This window comes from Stegodyphus dumicola, chromosome 2 (assembly GCF_044657685.1).
Source record: "Stegodyphus dumicola isolate Sdum_Otavi_A_Nest chromosome 2, ASM4465768v1".
NCBI lineage: Eukaryota > Metazoa > Arthropoda > Arachnida > Araneae > Eresidae > Stegodyphus > Stegodyphus dumicola.
This window is the reverse complement of record NC_140769.1, coordinates 167,773,483-167,797,479: the sequence shown is the minus strand read 5'-3', so window position 1 is coordinate 167,797,479 and position 23,997 is coordinate 167,773,483. Positions and strand designations below refer to the sequence as shown.

Below are 23,997 nucleotides of genomic sequence, written 5' to 3'. Positions count from 1 at the left end.
GCATTCTCACCGTACTTGAATCCAGTAGAACACGTGTGGGACATGCTTGGCCGACGAGTTGAAGCCCGTCAACCTCCTCCTACATGCCTACCGGAACTTCGGAGAGCATTTCTTTTTGAGTGGTGTAGTATACCCCAAGATCAGATCGATAATTTGATACTCAGCATGCCTAGGCGTTGTACGGATTGTATTGCATCGTCTGGGAGACATACAATGTATTAACAATCATACCAAACATGTAATATTGGTTTTTTGTAAATAGGTTTTTTTTTTTTTTTTTTTTTTTCTAATTTGCTCCAGGGAGAAAAAATCGCTAATTTTTTTAATAATATCATACATATAGCATCTTTTTTTGCTCTTTACCTTTTGTTTAATAAATAAGCTTTACAAATAAGTCAAATTTGTTTTGCTTCTAACTCTCCCTTTGCCTGATTTTGCATTATCCTTAATTTATGGACATGAGTGTATAATGATCAATGGCTTCCGATTTTCAGTAATGTGTTAAAAGTTTAGTTTTTTTTTCAGGAAAAAGTGAAACATCAAATGCAGTTTCCCGACAGTACGGAGCTGTCTACGCGATTTTTCGGGACACTTAATCTTCCTGCATCTTGGCAATTTCATCCTACTATTCGTAGTCAATTAAATAATTATTTTTAATTTATTAGCCTTAACTATCACTAAAAGTTTTATCTTACCCCCCATATAAAAATTCGTAAAATATGTAGAATTTACATACAAAGTTTTAAGAATGAATTATTGAAAAATTAAGATCTGAAGTAAACATTTTTCTCATTCTCTGCTCATCCTATTAGGTATTTCCTTCCTCCTTACAGCATGCCTTCGTGGTGTAACGATTAGTACACTCGGCGCGTATTCGAGAGGTTCAGGTTTCGAGTCACGGTGAGAGCATTGCATATTTTTCACGTCTCCTGCATTAAAATTTCTAATGGCTCTACAGTGGAGCCCGAACTAAAAGGTGGCGGATGATGATTCGTCACCACCAGGATGTGGCGATTGGGCCTCCTAATCCTCAGTCGCCCTTTAAAAGGAGGAGTATATAAGGTATTTTCTCTCTCCTTCTAGCATGGCTTCGTGTTGTGAAGGTTAGTATATTCGGCGCATATTCTAGAGATCCAGGTTCGTTGCTTATTTTTCATGTACGCCTGTTTTTTTTAAAAAAAAAAAAAAAAAAAAAAAAAAAAGCTAATTACTCTACAAACTAACATAATCTCTTTTTTTCTCATTGGCCCTCTTAATATCGTTGCGTGCTTACGGGTCCGTAAAAGATTGAATGCACAAGTCCGATAATACATTAATAAAATTTATTTTTATTAAAAGAAATATTTCAGAACTCTGAAATTTTCCTCAGAGATATTCGTATAAGTGTTCACAATATCACGCATAATAATCAGCAGTTATACTTCAAACTGCTAAAAATGTTAAAATACAACGAAATGTAAAGCGTATCTAAAGAGAAAGCTAATTCAGATATCTCAATTCCCGCGGAACTAAACAACTCGCAACAACAACTAAGCAACTAACTAAACAACTGAACTGAGACTTTTGTAACTTTGAGGTTATGCTGGTTGTCAGCAGATGATGCATTAGTCTGCTCTTTTCAGTTCTTGATATATCCCATATTGGGCCTGACGGTTGTGATTTTGTAGAAAAGCTGAGAGGCTCTCTCTCGAGCCTTTTATAGCTTTCAACAGGTCGTGAGATATTTCTAGTAGTTTCTGTTTCTCGAAGTTACTGGCAAGCAATAAGAGGATGGAATTACGGTTACAGCCAATATAGTGGTCAATAACATTTATTCTATATGAATACTAATTACTAAGATATCCGCTTATTCAAAATTAAATGCACGTTCTCCTGTATTCTTACTTTTCCGGCATAGATTTCCCTTAAAATTTGTCTCGCGCTGCATTGCACGAGGAAATGCAACAATTTTAACTATAATTCTAATAAAATTATCTATCTGAATACAAAATTTGTAATAATATTATTGATAAACTCTCGCAAGTATACTTATATTGGTAAATTTTAATTTAATTCGCCATATCCTTTTTGCTTGTGTGTGGGTACACAGACAAATTAAAATTTGAGGATTTTAGAAATATCATTCTTTACACATTGTCATTCCTCTGCCATTTACAAGAGTCATTCTTTTGCCATGAAAATACACTTTTTTCTAGAGTTAAAATCTAAACTTTATGATTAGCCGCTTTGTCAAGGTTTTATGATGAAATAACAGTCGAATTTGAATAAACTGGGCGATATAGTAAAATTTTCGCCTCGTCAGATAGCGTATCCGCAGTACTCGCGCCATCTATTTCTGAATCTACAGAATTTCATATTTACGAGTGATGTAACCGAATATGGGTACCTACGTACTATCGCAACCCTCTTAGTAGGAAGTAGCCGAATTTTCAGAAAGTGCCAGATTTTAGAAACTATGCACATAATCATTCTTCCGGCAACCATACTCATAACAATCGGTTCAGTCAAGCAAACGCTGCCATTTTCGTATGCGTTCTATTTTGTTGTATTCTAAGTTCCAACGGTTTTTATACATAAATCGTGATATTTTTGGCATTAAACTTAGTTTTAAATACGAGTTGGTGGAATTCGCCAGCAAATAGAAGAAACTACGGTAAAATTTTGGCAGTCATGCAGAATTTTGCCGAAAATTTTCTAAAGGGAACAACTAGCAAATGCGTTTTCTAGATAGCGTCTGTCGCCGAAGATTGCACGAAGCCCAGTCTCTGCAATTCTGTGATGATTTTTTGAATGAAAACAGATAGCTGTGTAGGTCGGGAGAATAATAACGAAAACAAATTACGGAAAGTTTCGGAGAAGTACGTATCTTATTTTCTTTAATGCTTAACATAATCCTTATTTAATAATTCAAATTTATATTTTAAATTGCTAAATTATGTTTTCTTGTTCTATGTTAATATTGTTTACCAAATTTACTATAAATACTAAGAGTTTGGAAAACTTTCTAAAGGAGAAGGGGGGGGAACTCACCAACTTGTACATGCTAAGCAACTTTTACATTTTTATCCTTAAAAAATCGACAGATTGCGCCAAGATGGTTGCGATAGTACGTAAGTTTGGTTTGGTTTGGTTTATTGAGATTACAGCAAAGCACACTAGGGCTATCTGCCTAAGGGGAGGGGTGCCTTCGTGGAGGACTTTCTAAGGGAAACTGGCTCGTATACACGTTACACATGTGGAAAACCACGAAAACGCCCATGCAGCCAGCCCGTTCGCGGGATTCGAACCTCGGACTGAACTACCAGTGTTCAGCGACTTTACCGCTCGGCCGCTGGTGGGCCGGATAGTACGTAAGTACCCGAATCTGAATACCATTTTCGATGACTCAGAAACAGAGTAAAATGCTGCGCAGAATAAGGTTTTGTTTTTAAATCGTGCCTCTAATTCAAATATTTATGCAATTTAAATATATTTAAAGTCGTCGAAAAGTAGAATTCTTAAGAAAAATTTGATTCCCTTCTCAAATATATCGTATTCGAAAATGACCGACACCAGCAAGAAAATGAGGTTCTTAAAGAGTATCGTTAAAGTAATCTTAAAAATTGCTTGAATTTTAATTCACTTATCTGCTGTTTTTAGTAGTGCAATTATGCTATACTTGGTACCAATCCTGCGTGCTTCGTGCAATCTTTCGGTTTGAAACAACTATTTTAACTTGAGGACCGTTGATATCAATCAATATATAGTTAACATAGATGTAAATAACTTTTAATAATTTTTAACGTCAAGTAAAAATTGTAAAATATACTGAAAAATTATACATAGTTAACATACATGTAAACAACTTTCATATATTGTAGAGACATTAGGTATTTTTTTGGAAGCAAGAGATGTGAAAAATGAGCAACGTCTTCGATGGGAATCGAACCACGGACCTCTGGAATACGCGCCCAGCGTGCAGCACTACGAAAGTATGCTAAGGAGGCAGGAGAAACACCTTATAATATGACGAATTTTTTTAATGTCAAGTAAAAATTGTAACACATAGTGAAAAAAACTTTTAATTAACATAGAAGTAAATAACTTTCATATATGACTTTTACGAATTTTTTAACGTCAAGTAAAAATTGTAAAAAATACTGAAAAATTTTAATTCAGACATATTCAAAAATATATTGACTTACATCTTTGTTCGTACTTGCTGTCCATACAATTGCCATTACCGTGATTTCCAACAAGATAATAATGACCACAATAATCGCAAACTGAAAAGAAATGTTGATCGGGATTTCAGAAAACTTTCTTTAATATTCTTGCTTGAAACACATATAAGATAAGAAGGCATGTATTTATTTTTTATAGTATGTCAGTTTATTAAGTTTTCCTCTCTATGTGTAATATAATATTATCCATTACGTATAAAGATCCATATTTAAGATAAATTTCTCTCAGTTTTTTTCCTACTATACAAAGGTCCTCCGACAAAAATAAAATATTATGTCATTCACTGTTATTGTGATTTTAATAGTTGTGAATAATAGTTATGTCATTGAAAATTAAAGCAGTCTCTATAATTTAAGACTCGAAATGACCGAAATTTATTAGAGTTGTTGAGAACCAAATCAGTAGATTTAAAATATTTATAGCAGATTTTAAAAGATTGGTAACAAGATTTTAACTTAAACCTTTCAGTAAAGTTAAAATAACTTATTGACATATAGAAAGACAGAAAATTCAAAATAGATGCTTTTTCTCTTTTACCGTGAAATAAATTATTTCAGTAATAAATATTTTCCTTTTATAAAACTTTCGTCAACAAATATTAAAAAAAATCTGATGTGTATACCACATGACTTCCTTGTACGGAATATTAAATTATACGCATTTTTTCTTGCATTTCATTTAAACTTATTGGATTGAATTAAATCTACTTCGCCGATAGCTCATAAACCACAATAAAATAAATGCACTCTTTAAAATTCACTATATTTGTTTACCATAGAGACACTCTGGTCCTAGGTTCACTTAACAGAGTTATATTTCGTTCTTATTATAACTCAGAATGCACAAAATTTATGTCATTTGAAGAATTATCTAATCGTTGCCACATGTTCTATTCAAATACTACAATAAATCTAGAACGATGTACAAAAGAAATTAAGCAAACAAAACAAAAAAGAAGCAGTTTTTCACAGACGATTGAGTATTTCTCATTCAATTAATTCAGTTTTCACTTCGCGACAGTACATAAAAACTCAAAATATCTGTATTGAAAATTACGAAGTAAATCTTAAACACTTATTTACTCCAACAAATTCCAGAATGGATTAAGCATGATTTAATTCGCAATAATAAAAGAAGGCGTTATCTTTGTTATCGCGAAGCTTACTTTCTATAGATTGGCAACAAATCTACTATTCTGCTGTTTTAAATGTAAACAAATATGTCCGCCATGTTCTTTAAAAATTAGGCTTAACTTCACTTAAACAGCTTTTAAATTACAGATTAATTGTACAAATATTGCTTGCAGATTTACTAAAGGCATAAAAACCTTAACCGGAAAATAAGAACAACATAATTCAATCATTTTTAAAGCAAAAAATGCACAATTTACAAACATATCAGAGTAAAGAAACTGAGATCACTGAGTCGAGTAACAGAGTGGATGTATATATATATATACATCCACTCATTGGACAATATATATATATATATACTTTTTGGTGCGGCCGATTGAAACCAAAATAGGAGGTGCACATCTACATGTTATAGCAGTCCTACATACAAAATTTCAACGTTCAGAGGCTACTTGTTTTTGAGTTATGCGAGATACATACGTACGTACGTACGTACAGACACCACGAAAAATTCTCTTTAGAATTCATTTTAAAGCAGTCTTATAATTTTTTTGGAGGAAAAGAGTTTTTTATTCTGTCCTTACGTACAGATATCACGCAAAAACATCGTTAAATTGCATTTGATAGCGGTCAAAATGGATATTTTCGCTGAAGTATGCTGCCTGAAACTTTTTGCGTTTACAATACTTCCTTTTTATTTCGTGCAAGGAAGTAAAAAGAAACATTTATTATATTAATTGACTCAAACGAAACTTAAAAAAGTTGTTTGAGACTTATGAAAATTGAATCTTAGCAAAAGTTTTATATGAAATGAATTTCTGAGTACTATTATTTATACAAAGATTTGCAAAATAAAATAACAAACTTCTGGTTTCTGAATTAAGATATTCTAATATCAGGTTGGAATGAAAAGAAATCGTATTATTATATATAAGATATATTACCAAAATTAGCATCCATATTTTACTGGCGATTGCTCCATAGCAGCCTAAGAATCCAACAATCATGATAATGACACCTGTAGCAATGAGTATGTGTGCAGATGTTTTGAACTGAGTCGTATTCAGTCCAGTTTGGATGTCCAGGAACTCGCTGTCAACCTTGATCCAAACACCAAGGGCAGTCAGTACTGCTCCTAAAATCTGTAAAAATAAGAGATATTAATATCATAACAAAAAATGCAAACTTTAAGTGTTATTGATAACAGGGGAATAGAGGGAAGATTTTTTAAAAATTATTTTAGTAGTGCCACCCTAAACGAAAAACGCTCAGGCTAAGATATTACAAGAGAAGTAATAAAGAGGATTTTTCATGTCCCTTGGAAAACGTTCAATGTAATCAAGACTCATTGGACAAATATATGCATATTTTAACTGAATAATGATAGTGCTGGTATTTCTTTCTATCACCTCAGTTAGTTGCTGTTGTTGTTGTTCTCATTACGTGGAACAATGGCTGCGAAGCTACTCCGAAGAGAAGTTGGACTTCTATTTTCCACCCCCCAATTTCGAGAGAGAGCACCCGGTGAAGGATCCGAGGGTATTCCATCCCTCTTCTCATCCACTGATCCACACGAGAGAACTTTCGGCTCGCCGCATATTTAGAGTGCCGCCATACCGCACCGACACTATACATTTACAAACTTCCATATCTTACCCGGGCCTTTCGGTACCATAGTAGGCTGCCCTAACTACTATGCCGTCTGGGCGACACCTCAGTTAGTTGAAATTCACATGTCGGAACATGAAGTTTATAATATTAGTAATTAAGTAGCATTATGTATAATAATAGCATGATGTACGTAATAGCATATCATCATTAGAATTTTGACTAAAGAAAGTATTATTTCCTCTCAGATTTATTCGAGGCTTAAATATCAGTTTGGAAATGTGTGTCTCTCCCAGTCTAGAGTGAATTGTTGCGAAATACCCAGCTGCAGTAAGATAGCATCCCCTCAAAGATATGTTAGGGTTGCCAGCTTTGGCGAGAAATCGCCAATTTGGTGACATTTGGAGACAAAATTGGCGATATGATATAGATGGAGCAAGAACTTTCTAGAACGCATTCTTAGCGGTTTTTCTCGGGAATGTTCTCGAAGGTTAGTTAAAGCTATATATACCCTGTCTGTACGCAGAAAGAGTAGTAGTAGTGGTAGCGTCTTGGGTTCAGAGAGTAATTTGAGAGCAATAGACCGAATCGGGAACTGTATTTCAGAGCTTTGACTTTACCGTTATAGTACGGTAAAGTCAAAGTAAAGGTATGACTGTACTGCTGATAGTTCCAACGTGTTTGTCGTAGCTTTTCGACGACTGTAAGCTTGTCTTTGGAACTCTCCCGTGTAATACAGGCAAATAAATTGTGTTTTGATTCGTCATCAAGTGTTATTATCAATAACTCCAAATCCAAGAGCCCGTAGAACGCAACAGTATGATTGGAGCAAATGTTTTAAAACAGGTCGGATGAAATGTATTACATGTACCTTGATTGAGAACCTCCGTTGAAGAAAACAAGCTGATTGTCCTTGATGGCTTGATTCGAAACCCTAAGAGAATCACCATCAGAGAAATTACGTAGGATCTTCAAATAGGTATTGGTAGCATGGAAGCGTTAATTAAGGTTCAACTTAAAATTTGCACGGTGAGCATTAGTCTGTTTCGCATTTTTGATACCTGAACACGCTCAAAATAAGAAGACTCCCTACAAATACATAACTTCTGTAGCATTTTGAAAAGATTGGTGAAAATTTTTTTACCCACTTGTAAACTGCGATGAAACATGAATGCAGTACTTCATTCCAGAACGAAACGAACAAGCATGCAGTGAAAACATTCAAGTCTAATGTTACCAAAAAGTGTTATTTGAAAGATAGATTCATCCATATTATCGTCCACAATGCAATAACAATTAATATGCAATATTAAAAAAATATTTAATTTCAGTCAACTGGCTTCTAACGACCACATCTAAAAGTAACCAATATTTCTGAGAACATAAATAAATGCTTTAAAATTTTATAATCATCTTTTTAACACTACTATATTTGTAGAAAACTAAAATTATTTGAAATCTTGCGTGGCTGCCTTGGATTTCAGTGTGAGTCGTTTTATATAAACACATGGGCATTAAATTGGCAGATTCGTTTAAGAATTGCTTGCCCTGCCTGTGCCATTTATGATACTGAAATATTCTTCTTTTCATGTAAAATCATTTAATACGTATTTGTAATTTCTGTTATTATGCAACGAATAATCTGCACTTTTAATTGCACCACAGATACATATCGTCTTCTTTATAATCAATTTATTTTTTTAATACATTTTTACATTTTTAGGATCTGCAAAATTTGACCGGAAGAGCAACACGACAGAGTAAAATTTAAAATTAGGCAAGAAACCAACTTTAGAATTGGCTTAAGTTGTGAATGAATATCTATCGATTTCGAGGACAAACTAATATCGATCTCTTTTCATCAGTAGAAAAAAAATTTAATGTGGATACCACATGACTTTCTTGTGTGGCCTATTAAATTATACACATTTTTTGCTACATTTCATTTAAACTTATTTCTTCCAATCCATTTCTCATTCAATTAATTCAGTTCTCACTTCGCGGCAAAATAAAACTCAAGCCATCTTCATTAAAAATTGTAAAATAGAGAAAACAATAAAAAAATCTTTTTAGGTAAAATTAGAGTTCCTAAGCAAAAACAAACAACTCGGCCAGCGGGCAAGAAGGTAGATTTTTCGGTTTGCAAAACTGAAAGTTAAATTTTTGGGCCTACTCGGCAAAACAGACATTGAAGATGCAGAGAATGAATTAATTCACTATCTTACTGAGTTTCAAATGTAAACAAATGACGGTTCATCACGCTTAACTCGCCATAGTTGTAAACTGTTGATAATTTTGCAGCTATTGCATACAGATTAACTAAAGGCATAAAAAACTTAACCGGAACATAAAAACCGCCTAATTTAATCTCTTTTTAAGCAAAAATGCACAATTTACTAACATATGGGAATTAAAAAAACTAAGCTCACCTAGCCAGCCAGGTAACAGTGCGGGTATATATATATATAAGTAAAGATCCTTTCCTTATTTCAATATAATGAATATTGAATCTTGTAGGAAGAATAAAGCTAATTTTTCAGAATAAACAAAATACCTTTATTTAAATTTTAAAACAGAACCAAAAAAAAATAAATACTGCAGCTCTAAACTATCAAAATTTTAAACTCTTAATTACTGCAGTTAAAACTCTTACAACTATTCAAAAATTAAAAACATTCAACTCTCTAAACAAAAATATATATAAAAATCTTTCCAATCCTCTTCTTGTTGCCACACCGTAAAATGCAAGTTCTTGTCCTATTATTTATATTTCACGTTCTCTTAAAGTCACGATCTTCACAAGTCATGATCTTTACAAGTCCCCCCACAAGAAGCACATTCGTCACCGTAGAGACAATGTTGCTCAGAGTTCATTGAGAGAGAAAGAGTTAACAGCTAACCTTGACAAAGCATCAGCATTCCCATGTGAACTTCCTTTGCGGTATGTCACAGTCATGTTATACCGTTGTAACGCTAAGGCCCAACGAGACAGTTTAGCACCATGAGGGGCGCTTTGGGTCAAGTAGGTGAGGGGATTGTGATCAGACACAATCTGCACTTTGGCACCGAAAATCCATGTGTCAAATTTTTTCAAGGCTTCGATGACACAAAATGCTTCTCGTTCGATGGTTGACCATCGTTGTTGACAGGGCGTTAATTTCTTGCTGAAAAATGCTATGGGCATTTCTTTGCCATGTTCGTCGTTTTGAGCTAAACACGCTCCAATTGCGAAAGCAGATGCATCCGTGTAGAGTTGAAAGGGCTTGCTGATGTCCGGAGTATGCAGAGATGGCATTTTAATCAACTCTTCTTTAAGTTTGTTAAAAGCTGCTTCTTTTTCAGAGTCCCATGGAATATTATTTGGAACACTCTTCTTTGTAAGGTTTGTTAGAGGTAAAACAATCTCAGAAAAATTTGGGATATAATCCCTATAGTAGCTTGCTAGCCCTAAAAGACTCCTGACTTCTTTTTTAGTGGTAGGCTTAGACAGATTTCTGATGACTTCTACTTTCTCAGGATCTGGAGAGTGAGTGCCAGAACCTATTACATGTCCTAGAAACTTCACGTGGCTCTTTCCGAAATCACACTTTTCTAGATTTGCGGTTAGACCTGCGTTTCTCAGTGTCTGAAACACTTGGTCGATGTGATAGAGGTGGTCATCCCAAGTTTCAGAAAATATTGCCACATCATCAATATATGAACGGCAGTATTTCTTATGGTTTGCAAGCACCTTATCCATCGATTTTTGGAAGGTACTTCCAGCATTTTTCAAACCGAAAGGGAGAACTTTCCATTGGTAATGGCCGGAATGAGTGATAAATGCTGTGTAGGGTTTAGCTTCTTCTTTCATAGGAATTTGCCAATATCCCTTGGTTAAATCGAGAACTGTTATGAATTTGGCTTTCCCTATTTCGAATAGTAAATCTTTAGCAATCTTCATCGGATAGGCGTCCGGAATTGTGAAGCTATTTAAAAGCCTGAAGTCTATGCACAGTCTAACGCCGCCATTCTTTTTTGCAACACATACTATAGGATGTGCCCAGTTACTGTCACTGGGTTCTATAAGATCCCATTCTAACAGTTCTTTAACTTGACGATCGACTTCCTCTTGAAGTGAAACAGGAACACGGTAGGGCCTCAATCTTTTCGGATTACATCCTTCTGTAACCTTGATGTCATGACCATCAACATTGGCTTGACCAGGTTTGCTACTGAAAACATCTACATAAGATTTTAGTACTTTAAATAGTCCTTCCCGTTGGTAATATTTTAAGTCACCTTTCAAATTTTGTAAATGGGTCCAGATATCATCAGCAGATTTATTCATAAGATCTGCTGGTGCATAGTGGATATCTCCAAACTCTTCATCTTGGTCAAAAATGATACCAACGTGATCTACACGAGCAATATATGGCCTTAACTTATTTATATGGAGTTCCCTAATACTTCCGTTTTCCATTTCGATTTTGGCAGAGTGTGGCCTGGTAAGTTTGATCACGGTAGCTGGTCCTTGCCACGTGTTGAGCAATTTATGTGATGATGATGGCATTAACACGAGGACTTTGTCCCCAACATTGAAAGTCTTTTCTTGAGAACGTAAATTGTATCTTGAAGTGTACTCTTCTTGAGATATTTTGGAATTTGCTGATGCAATGTCATGAGCTTTTCTTAATTTTTCTAAAAGGTCTTGTAGATAATTTTCAATTGAACGGGAAGCTGTAACTGGAATGCTACGTTCACCTGTCCATATTTCTTTCAGCAAAGATAATGGTCCTGGTGGTATTCTTCCATATACCATCTGGAAGGGAGACAAACCAGTGGTGCTATGTGGCACTTCTCTGTAGGCAAACAGGAGATAGGGAAGATTCAAATCCCAGTTTCTGCCATGTTCTTGGATATTTTTGTTCATCATCTCTTTTAAGGTTCTATTCCAACGCTCGACAGCACCCATACTCTCGGGGTGTCCTGGAGTGGAGAATCGTGGAGACACACCAAGTAAGTTCTCAAAGGCTCGGGTGAGTTTGGCTGTGAAATTAGTTCCCTGGTCGGAACAAATCACTTTTGGAAATCCAGTTTGAGTAAAAAACCTCATCAAAACGTTGCATGTTGTTTTCGCACTTATGTCTTTGACGGGGGTGGCTTCTGCCCATCTGGTGCATAGGTCAACTGCACATATCACAAACCGATGACCTCTCCTGGATGGAGGTTCTAATGGCCCGATACAATTCACGCTCCATACTTCAAAGGGTGTTTCCGGCCTAACAATAGGTTGAATTGGGATTCGATCTTTGTACGTAACTGTTCTCCTCAATTGGCATTCTTTACAACTTTCACAGAATTTTTTAACATCTTGCTTAATAGTAGGCCAAAAGAATGAGTACTTGATTCGTTGAATTGTCTTTTTCTCACCGAGGTGGCCGGCAAGAGGGATTTCATGTGCCATTCTTAGGACTTCCCTTCTTTTTTCTAAAGGTAATACAACTTGCTTAATGTTTTCACCACAGATATATTCGGAATGAAGTAATATGCCATCATCGAAAGTATATGAATTTTGATTTTTATTTGCCCATTCAAAGCATTTTTTCAGAGTTTCGTCTTGTTCTTGATGTGTCTTGAATTCTAGTCTTACCTTGTTCGTTGTTTTCAGAGACTCTATGTTTTCTTGGGAAATCTGATTAACAACAGCCAAATTTGTAGTAATGTCTTCAACTGGTGAGGGTTTATCATCTGTCTCTTTGTACTCTAAGGGGGATGCATCCCAATGACGATCACAGTTCCACAGTTCGATATTTCCACAGAGTGTTTCATAAGCTGAAGAACTCAATAGCAAGTCGGTAACTAGCTTTTTTGAAACAGCACACGTAATGGACACTCTACCGTGAAAATCATCGTCAATTTTCATCTGGAAAATCTTTAGTGGAGTAATTTCGTTTTCACCAAAAGCAGAAGATATCTCTATTTTACTTTCTCCTTCGCAAGGTATGTTGTCAACCAATTTCTCACGGACTACTGAAATTTGTGCTCCCGTGTCTACGATTCCATTTAGAATAATATCTCCACATTTAACTTTGACCAGTTTTAATTCATCTATGTTTCTAGATACGTCCACTGATTTTGAGACAGGAATAGAGATCTTGGCAGTTAGCACTTCTGGTTTTTCTTTTTCTGCTAGGGGTGCTTGTGTTTGTATTAAGTTGTTTTGTGCTGTTGCAGAAGCACTTCTTGGTATCCGATTTTTGGTACATAACTTAGATGTATGACCTTCTTTTCCATAATTATAGCAAGTTAATTTGAAATTAGTCTTTTGTGGTTCGTCACTCTTACGGGATGGGTACACTCTTGGCGTGTTTTCAGCGTACAGCGATTTATTTCTGAAAGCTCTTTCTGGAAGTGGAGAACGAGGTTGCCATTTTTTATTAGTTCTGTCTGCTGATGGATTACCACCATTCTGTTTTGAGATATTACGAACACTGTCATATTCGTCAAGTTTATCAGCTAATTTGGTTGGAGAAACGAATTTCGCCCAGTCGTCAAGAAGATGGTCTCTTACTTCATAGGGTACTCTTTTCTTAATTTGGTCAGTAATAATCAAGTCTTTTAACGCGGCAAAATTTGTGATTTCAAGACCATTGATCCATTCTTCAAAATAACTTGTAATTTCGTAGCAAAAACCTCTCCATGATTTTTCAGCGCTCTTTTGGGGCATCACAAATTTTTTTCTAAAGCTTTCAGGATTTAATTTAAATCTCTTCAATAAAATGGTCTTAATGTACTCATAATCTTCAAAATTTTCTTCAGATTCCCTACCAATTAATTGAATGATTTCAGATGGCATTAAAGTCAATAAACATGAAACCCAATCTTTAGGATCAATCTTTGTCCTTTTAGCTTGTCTTTCAAATAAGGATAAATAAATCACAATATCATCGTGTCTTAAATTGAATTTGGGAATAAGCTTAATTAAATCAAAATTATGATGTCCATTTTCATTTGTTGGTGGAGTTTGTGTTAGTCGAACACGAGATTCAATTTCGAGTTTCCTCAATTCAAATTCCATTTGCTCTCTTTTCTGCTGTGCTTCTAATTCTTCTTTCCTTCGTCTTTCCTCAATCTCTTCTTTTTCCTTTCTTCGGTGTTCCTCAATCTCTTCTTTCTCCTTTCTTCGCTGTTCCTCTTCTTTTCTTTTCCTCTCTTCAATAATCGTTAAAAACACTTCTTTAGCAAATGCTTCATCATATGTATCACTTTGAATTATTTCATTTTTTATCGCCACGATTTTCATACTTGGATCTACTTGAATTTCTAATTCAGCAGCTAAAGCCAGCAAATCCTCTTTTTTCCCACGTCCCATAAAAGCCATGTCTCGATTTTATTCAGCCAATAGACTCTTAGTTTTATGAAAAGCTATTTTTTTTCTTTTCTTTTTCTATTTAAATATAATTCACAATGAATTTAATTTTATTCGACACGAAAATCAATCAGTAGAATCAATACTTAATGTGTTGTTCACCTACTCTGGCGAGTCAAACGAAATTACATTTGAACACTGGCGTATTCATTACTTTGAAAATTACATTTGAACACTGGAGTATTCATTACTTTGAAAATTACATTTGAACACTGGCGTATTCATTACTTTGAAAATTACATTTGAACACTGGCGTATTCATTACTTTGACAAGTAAATAAACTAAGATTCCATGACGGAAACAATAATTAACTTTTCATAATCTTAATTAACTATTTTACGTTTCCAAGGTAAATTGAGCTCTCACCTGAGTTATTTTGGTTCGTAATTATATGCGGGGAAACTCCGATCCTGTCGACTGCGCCAGTAAAGATCCTTTCCTTATTTCAATATAATGAATATCGAATCTTGTAGGAAGAATAAAGCTAATTTTTCAGAATAAACAAAATACCTTTATTTAAATTTTAAAACAGAACCAAAAAAAAATAAATACTGCAGCTCTAAAGTATCAAAATTTTAAACTCTTAATTACTGCAGTTAAAACTCTTACAACTATTCAAAAATTAAAAACATTCAACTCTCTAAACAAAAATATATATAAAAATCTTTCCAATCCTCTTCTTGTTGCCACACCGTAAAATGCAAGTTCTTGTCCTATTATTTATATTTCACGTTCTCTTAAAGTCACGATCTTCACAAGTCATGATCTTTACAATATATATATATATATATATAATGTGTGTGGGAGTAGCAAGAGTGCAACAACTCAACAAGACTAACGGTATCGCAGTGATACGAATGATGGATAATGTAAGCGAAAGAGAACAGTCATGTTTTCGACTAAGACGTAATAATAGACGACGAAGCTGTTAACTTCTCAATTCTAACACTTTTTCCATTTGTAAATAGTCGTCACTGTATCTCCATTAATAACTAAATAAATACTTAGTCACCTAAATGTGTGTCGTCAGCGTAGACATCTAGACGCCGAGTTCACATAAGTTTGGTGCTTCCGATTGCGATGAAAAAGGGAGGTGCAAAACTACATGTTATAGCAGTCACATACAAAATTTCAACGTTGTAGGGCTGCTTGTTCTTGAGTTATGCGAGATACATACGTATGTACGTACAGATGTCAAGAAAAAAATCTCTTCAGAATACATTTAAAATCCATTTTACAATTCTTTTCGGCAAAACAGTTCTTTATCCTGTCCGTGGGTAGAGATGTCATGCGAAAACATCGTTCAAATGATTTCGAGAATGGTTGGAGTGGATATTTTCGTTGAAATATGATACTTGAAATTTTTAGCGATGAGAACAATAAAAATGTTATCTTCATACCATTTTATTCTTTTGTTAGCAGCAAAAGTGCTCAGATTCAACCACAAATTCAACTTGTCATTTTCTCACCTATCAGTAAAATTCGCTATTCGGTTCTCCCGTCTCTGATTTTATTTCTTAGGGAACTGAAAGTCTAGTTTGTCATATATCCTCCAGCTAAAAGAAAGTTAACATTAGCATCAAGAAACGTGGATCCAATTTCCAAGCTAAGCTGGTTAGCCGCTAATATCGTACAAATGGTACGACTTGCTATCGTCTCATTTGCAATAGTGGCGCGGGGGCGCATGGCATAATATTTCCTGAACCTTGGTTCTTTAAGACAGAGGCAATGAAGGGTGGCAGCAGGGAACCGTGAGACATTACATTCCCAAGTAATAGCATATCATAGTCTTAAGTGTTCAAGAAACGTGGAATCTTATGTTGTAGGACAAGAAGCAAACAAATCTTGGACAGATAATCATAGAAAGGTTTTTAATTTTGCAAATATTATCCCTAAAGCCTCTCTGTCTGATGAATGGGATTTTCTTGAAGCTTTTCACGCTTATAAAAAATTATATTCTTTAGATAACGACATTAATAGTCGTCACTGTATCTTCATTAATAACTAAATAAATACTTAGTCACCTAAATGTGTGTCGTCAGCGTAGAAATCTAGACGCCGAGTTCACATAAGTTTGGTGCTTCCGATTGCGATGAAAAAGGGAGGTGCAAAACTACATGTTATAGCAGTCACATATACAAAATTCCAGACATTACATTTTCGAATGCAGTTTCGAAAAGAAACAATTCCATATCGTAGCTCTCTGTTTCCAGATTCTACATGTAAGCAGTGTTTCTACATCAAATACTTAATTCAAAACTCAATTAAGATAAATATTTATTCATGTATTATGTATAGGCTAATAATCGCTGAATATGCGTATAAGATACTCATAAATCAAATGATATGGCTTAGTACGCCTTTCTCGTCTAGCGTCCAACATCCTGTCCGAGCTTCCTTTGTTTCAGATGGAGCGCTATGATCGATGAATGACATTACATTTCTTTTAACCACAGACATTTCTGGCCCCTGGTTAAAAATATTTACCCACTCCTACTCTAGATCCTAAGTGTAATTTTATGTTTATATTTCCATGGTTATCATGCGAATGAAGAATTATGCGGGGCAGACGATATTTTATTCCGTAATGGCCCTAGGACGTGTTAAACGTAAAAGGACTGCGAGTTATTGCTAGGTAGTTTGAACTTGTCTTATAATACGAATACATCATTTGATGCGATTGAATTTAAATTTTTAATTTGTAGCAATTTATTAGGTATTAATGAGTTCTTATAAACATTAAAGTATTTTTGTTAAATCAGTTGTTTTCATAGAGGCAACATAATTTTAAAACTCAGTCATCGAAGTAAAATTAAGATATTTTAACGAACATATTATAAAACAGAGCGCCCTCAGATTGTATTACGTTTATGATGATAAATTCTTGTTTTCTTCGTATGTTTGAAAATATTTTAATCTTTTCTTTTATTGATTAATTTGCGGCAGTCGCTGACGGTATTCAAAAAATAATAATTACGTACTTTTCTTATTTAGAAAATCCGATGTAGACAGGACTTCAGTGCCTATTAAATTATACACTTTTTTAGAGCACTTCATTTAAACATATTTTCTTGAATTATTCTAATTTAATTAACGATCCCTCAAGGCAAGTTGAAAATGACATCAAAAACTGCAAATTTTGAACTTATATATCCTTGTTAATTTTTGTCATACGGAAGTCAAACTTCTTATTATTTTACTTTTCAATAACGAATGTAAAACTTTTCCAAATATAAGTATAGGAAAAGCGAGAACACATTAGAAGTTAGATTTCGCATTTGTAAAAATAATTTTTTAAATTGATATTGCCGAAACAGGAATATTTTCCGTCATTTAAAACACTTCTGTAATTGGAAGTATATGTCAGCCACCACCGATTGGGAAAATAAAGGCCGGAAAGAGATATGTTTTAATCTTAGTTTGGAGAATTTTGAGAGGAACTGATTTTTTTGTGGGGGAAAATTCTTCTCCTCACTGGCAACACTTCATTTTATTCATGAGGCCTGGCCTTCGTTTATTTTTCTGCCGTGATTTCTCCAACTTTGGATTTTCATTTAGGATTGTGTATACATGGTTTACCCTTTGGGATTCTGTTACGGTGCTAGTTAAAGCAAATAAGTATGCTCTGACACTAGCATAATAAAAAAATACCAACGTTAAGCAAGATATGGCATTTCCGCTTTTCTACAAATGTATGTTTAAGCTTCACGTGGAAAAATCCTGAGTTCATTGACATCAGTAGCGCAAATTCTGTTTAGAAAAACAAGAGATAATGCCATAGATATAACATCAATAACCGGTTGCAAGAAGCAATAGTTTATTTTATTTTTAAATGATTTTGTATCCTGGAAGTTTTAATTTTTAATGTTAACAAGTAATTTCTTTGTATCTTTTTTAAATGGTATTTTTCACTCGTTCATGTTTATGTCGAATGTTTATCTTTGCTATAATATCGCCAGAAAACTTTTAATTCTAAGATAAAGAAAGTTGCTCAGTTTCATCGATCTTTATCTATGAGGTGAGAATCAAGCTACTGGGAGAAATGAAAGACAAAGAGAAAGAACAGAAGGCTATTTAATCAATGTATACTTACATCGGAGATTCGAGAGAAAACACACAGTCATGCCTCAGAAACAATATTATATTACCAAACGCCAAAAATAAATCTTAACATTATTACTAAATGAGAAAGCATTTGAATGACTTCGATTCGGGTGAAAATTTTAAGATTTCATTCTTATTTAAAACGTCATTCTTATTCTGTAAGCTAGACGATTCAAAATACTTTATTTAGTATACGATTACTATGCGATAATTCTAAATACGATTAAAAAGTGGAGATTTACATTCTTTTTAACTTCCTTGTGCGAAGTAAAAAAAAAATATTGTAATCGCGAAAATTTCGGGTATCATATTTCAACGAAAATATCCATTTTGACCGCTATCGAATGCATTTTAACGATGTTTTTGCGTGGCATCTGTACGTAAAGACAGAATAAAGACTCTTTTTCCCTTCAGATGATTTTTTTTTTCAATCTGAGTTATAAAATGAATGAGATGTAACGCTGTTAAGTGAATATAGCGCCAGAGTATCGCTATAGTAAATAAATAGAGTTAATTTTAAAAAGCGCATTAATTATATTGTGGTTTATGCGCTATCGATGAAATAGATTTAATTCAATTAAATAAGTTTAAATGAAATGCGGGGAAAAATGCGTATAATTTAATATTCCGTACAAGGAAGTCATGTGGTGTACACATCAAATTTTTTTTAAAGTCTCACTTTTATAACTTTTAAAGTTGGCGACTGAGTGATGATGGGAAACCTTAACTGTGTATATAAAGAAGCGCGTCCATTTGTTCGTAATTTATGAAAATCTGCAGTTTTATTCCGATCTTGATAAAATTTCGTTCAGCTGACCTTCAAAACAAGAGGAAGGTCACGGCCTACGTATGATTTTGAAAAACGCCCCCTACTCCTTATAAATATATATATATACTTGAGCGAATTTAATGAACTTTTGATTTAAAACTCTGGAATTTAAAAGCTTTGCTTTGCCACTCTGCAAAGCACAAGATATTTAAGCTTCAAATTTAATCAGAAAACTCAGCGATATGGAAAAAATGTGCTGCCACTTGTCAAAAAACAATATATATTTGTTTTTAGAATTTAATAAACAAAGTCATTTAAAAGAAATGTAGGTACTTCAGAATTAAAGGAGCCGCCTCTATCAGTTGCCAAATGTGTAAGATTTGTCGCTAAGTTTGATGAATATATTCCCTAGGTTTTTAACCTACAATGGATTTGATTTTCACACTGTTTTAATTGCGATGTTGTCCGCGTGATACAAACGTGTTTATGAGATAGTTTCGCTTAGAAACTGCTCCACGAAGACACCCGTCAGTCGGCAGATAGTCTTCGAGTGCTTTGCCATAATTATATCATCCTAAAGCAAGTCCATATGATTATCATTGATTCAGTATACCGTTTTTCCTTTAAAATATTTAGGATTTCAATTAACAATGAGAAACGAAGCAGTAATTTTTTGTGATATTTGTAATGGGATAAATTTTTTACTTTCATGCGCACGTTTGGCCGCGTAATACGGCTCTATCGTTTATTATTTTCTTGTTAATGCTGGCAATTTTTAACTTTCCTTAAATCTGAAAATAAAAGATCTTCGTGATTTCGCGCATTTTGTCGTATTCTTCATATTACTTTTTCCTGTAAAATGTTGACGATATTTAACTATCGATATTTAACTATAACTGTTAATTTGATATGAACTCAGAAACAAACAGTGATTTTATTACAAGAGCTTTGAATTTTGCATACTGAGTAAAAATGTAAAAAATAGCCACCAAATGAAATTAATTATTCATTTCAATTCGTAAGAAAACTGCGCCCAAATGATCAAACAAAGAGGAACGTCTCTCCAACACTTAAATTCATGTTTAGAAGAATTTATGTGGCTGCAGTACGTGAGATGAGACAAAATATTTGATTCTTTTATAACAGTAATTGATAAATTTAAGGCTTCCACAAATGTAAATAAATGTTATTTCTCCGAAGTTAAATAAATATTATTTCAAATTATATGTAAATAAATGTTACTCATTGTTAAATAAGTATTATGTTACCATATTGTGTTTTTTTCATTTTTTGAAAGTTGTCATAACGTTTTTTAATATTCGTCAAATTAATTTTAAATATCACCAAATTTAGCCGAAACATATACGGTGATATATATGATATTGAAGTACCAAAATATGTTGTCACTGCCCCTAATTAAAATATTTTGTCTTCCACGCGTCTGTTCTCTGTACTTCAGGAAAGCATAAGATATTTAATTTTTCTTGCAAATTTGTTATGTTATTGCAGATTTAGCCATTTTAAAAAGCGATAAACGCAGATTCATTTAATGACTATTAACTATTGGGAAGTAACACTAGTTGAATACATTAAAATCATGTATATATATATAGTATACATCAGAGTTGGCCAAACTTCATGTCAGTAGGAGCCGCACGTTTGAATTCAGAAATGTTCGAAAACCGCATCTAGATTTTCTAAAAGCCACAAGTTCATATTTACATCATTATAGAAGTAGTGGAGGAGGTTTTTAAATAGAAAGAAATCCCTGATAACTTTGTAAAAAGAGTCTAAACTAATTAATTACTTCTTTTTGGAACTGAATATTTTTAGTTTACCATATTTTTAGTTTACCATTGCCTGCGAGAGCCGTATCAGGCTCGCGAGCCGCACTTTGGCCACCCCTGGTATATATATATATATATATACATATATATATAAAGAAGAGTATCCGTTTGTTTGTTTCTGTGTGTGTTATTCATAGAAATCTACAGTTTCATTCGGATCTTGATGAATCTTTGAACACTTGACTTTCAAACCAAGAGGAAGATCACTGTCTGCATAAAAAACTGGCCCCACAGAGTCCACATTCAGGACGTTTATATTACAATATTGCTCTTACGACACCCAGCTTGCGTATAAGTCACCCATCTTAGATTTAAATTGCCGTTCCTGCTATCAGTGGAATTCATGCACGCTAAGCAAGGAATTAATAATTGTCTTTTTTACAAAAAAATAAATATTAATAATTCCGCACAATTTCAATTTTGAAATCACCTTACGTATCTCAAGTTCACGCAGCCGTTGTTGCGTTCCCGTGTTCAGTTCTAATTAAAGCTCTTAGATGACGCCGTGTTCATTTACTCTTTAGAAAGATGTGGGACTTTCCAGAGCGGTGAACTGAGAGAGATGTGGAACTTTAAAGCAGAATTTAAGCGCGCTCAGTTTTTTTGGGCCTATTTTTTAAAAATGTTGAAGAAAGCAGCCAAAGTGAACGTTGTCGAAAGCGTTTAGAGAAGTTTTTTTCGAAAAAATTCATAACTGATAACGAAGCTAGTGTCAGTTCTTACTAAAACCGTTATATGGTGCCCTATTAGTTCTGCGGTTTTGTTCTACGGTTTTATTCGAGCTTGGTAAAATTTTTCATAATTCATATTACGCCAAAATGCAAAAAAATAATTGAGATTTAAAAAAAACTGCCCTATCCCCTAAATGAAGCCTCTTTACTCAGCGTAGAGGCCGAGAAAAGCCTAGCAGTTTAAAACAAGCACGAAAAAATGAACATTTTTATTTCTTTAAAAGCTAACGTTAATTCTTTAATAAAAATATTTCCGCATGATGCACTTATATCTTTATAACTTAAAAAAAATAGCTGCTTCAAACAAATCTCTTTTAATTTCACTGAAATGGAAACATTTTATGATAGGTAGGGAAGAGAAAAAAATATTTGTGGTAATAGATGATATTACAAATTTTTTATAGGGTTTTTTACAGTGATTTTCAATGCAATTAAACTTTTTTTAACAAACATCGTCTTCAAATCTCATTTCATAAGCTTAGATTTTTCATTCTTATGTGTTAATAAATTGCGTACTTTTTTATTTAAAAGGCTATTATTTAAATTATTAACATGCTAGTGACAATATTAACAATATTTAAAATTCTAGTGATAATATTAACAATACTTAACATGCTAGTGATAATATTTAACAAAATTAAATATTTTATAAATACTCTCAGTATTTCATTTAATGTGACATTAATAATGTCTCAAAGGAAGGACACCTGATCTGTTACGCATATTTAACAGATTCATAGTTCATAGCCGAGTTTGCAAAATCAAAAAAAAAAAAAAAAAAATACTAGTACTGGAATTACGGGTTTTTTATGTTTCGGTTAAGGTTTTTATGCCTTTAGTTAATCTACATGCAATAGTTGTAGAATTGTCAACAATTTAAAAGTTTAAGCGGCGAGTTAAGCCTAACGAACCGCCATTTGTTTATATTTGAAATTCAGTAAAATAGTGAATTAAGTCAGTTTCTGCACCTTCAATGTCTTTTTGCCGAGTGGGATCATAAGTAATTTTTTGCACCTAAAAATCTGCCTCTGGCCGCATTGCTTGTATGCGTAGAAACTCTAATTTTACTTGTAAAAAAAAATTAACTGTGTTTTATGTTTTTTTTCTATTTTACAATTTTTAATGAAGATGTTTTGAGTTTTTAAGTATTTTTGCTTTGCCGCGAAGTGAGAACTAAATTAATTGAATGAGAAATATATCTCTAATAAAATTCGAGGAAATAAGTTTAAATGAAATGCAACCAAAAATAAGGGCCATACAAGGAAGTTATGTAGTGTACACATCAAATGTTTTTCAGAAGCGATGTTTATAGATTCTTAACCGCTTTAGATGTTAAGTTTACACAGTGTTATGCTTATTTGCTGAAAAGTCCATAATGCACTATTCATATCCTCCTAAATAGTTCTTGAATTCAGCAAACTTAGCACTGAATTAAGAGTGTTATTTTTAAAGGTGTGCACATCAGTACTGCAAATTTGCAAATGGTATACTAAATCCGATATGAACTGCATTCAATAAGGCTGACTGTATGATAAATATTTGAGATGTTTTTAAGTTTACAGTATTTCCAGGACCGTTGTATGGAAATAAATGTAGTACTCTACATCAAAAAAAATTTATGGCTGTTTATCTTGATTTATTTATGTGTAGGCTAGGCTGCAGAGAGGAAAAAGTATAAATAAAAAATTATTTTGATAGTACAGAACGATTACATTGCTTTGGAAGTATTCTTTGTAGATATTTTCCTCTCATATTACATTTTATTTTTGATTTTTAATGTTAATAACATCTGGCATGTTTATTAGCCTAAATTAACAGAATGCTGTCGGTATTTAGTGATAGATGATTCATCTTGTAAACATTCCACCTATATTTGTATAGATGAATACACCACGTTAATATAGACATAATTTCATTTATCATAATATACGAGTACATAATTTTCTCTCTTTTATCTAATATATTGTAAAGCAACAGCAGGTAAGAGATATCGAAAGGAGATACGTATTAAAAAATTTGCGACTGGAATATTAAGTTGCCCGACCCGCGTAAAGCAGGCAGCAATTTAAACCTCTCTCGTCATACTTGATTTAGTTTGCTCTCAAGAGCAGCTTTAATTTCCTAGTTAAACATTTTATCGTTCTTTCCTGTTTAATAATCAGCTATGCTAAC

The 23,997-nt window shown here is 33.6% G+C and overlaps 1 protein-coding gene across 1 annotated transcript in view; it reads right to left on the bottom strand.

The window, feature by feature from the left end:
- The window catches only part of LOC118194385 (CD9 antigen-like), a 63,396-nt gene that overhangs the window by 22,154 nt on the left and 17,245 nt on the right, over positions 1–23,997 (bottom strand). Inside the window, exons 2-3 of the mRNA XM_035365534.2 lie at positions 6,302–6,499; positions 4,185–4,265 (exon numbers count right to left, since the gene is read on the bottom strand). Of these exons, the coding sequence (XP_035221425.1) occupies positions 4,185–4,265; positions 6,302–6,499 (279 nt within the window). The remainder of the gene's footprint in view (positions 1–4,184; positions 4,266–6,301; positions 6,500–23,997) is intronic.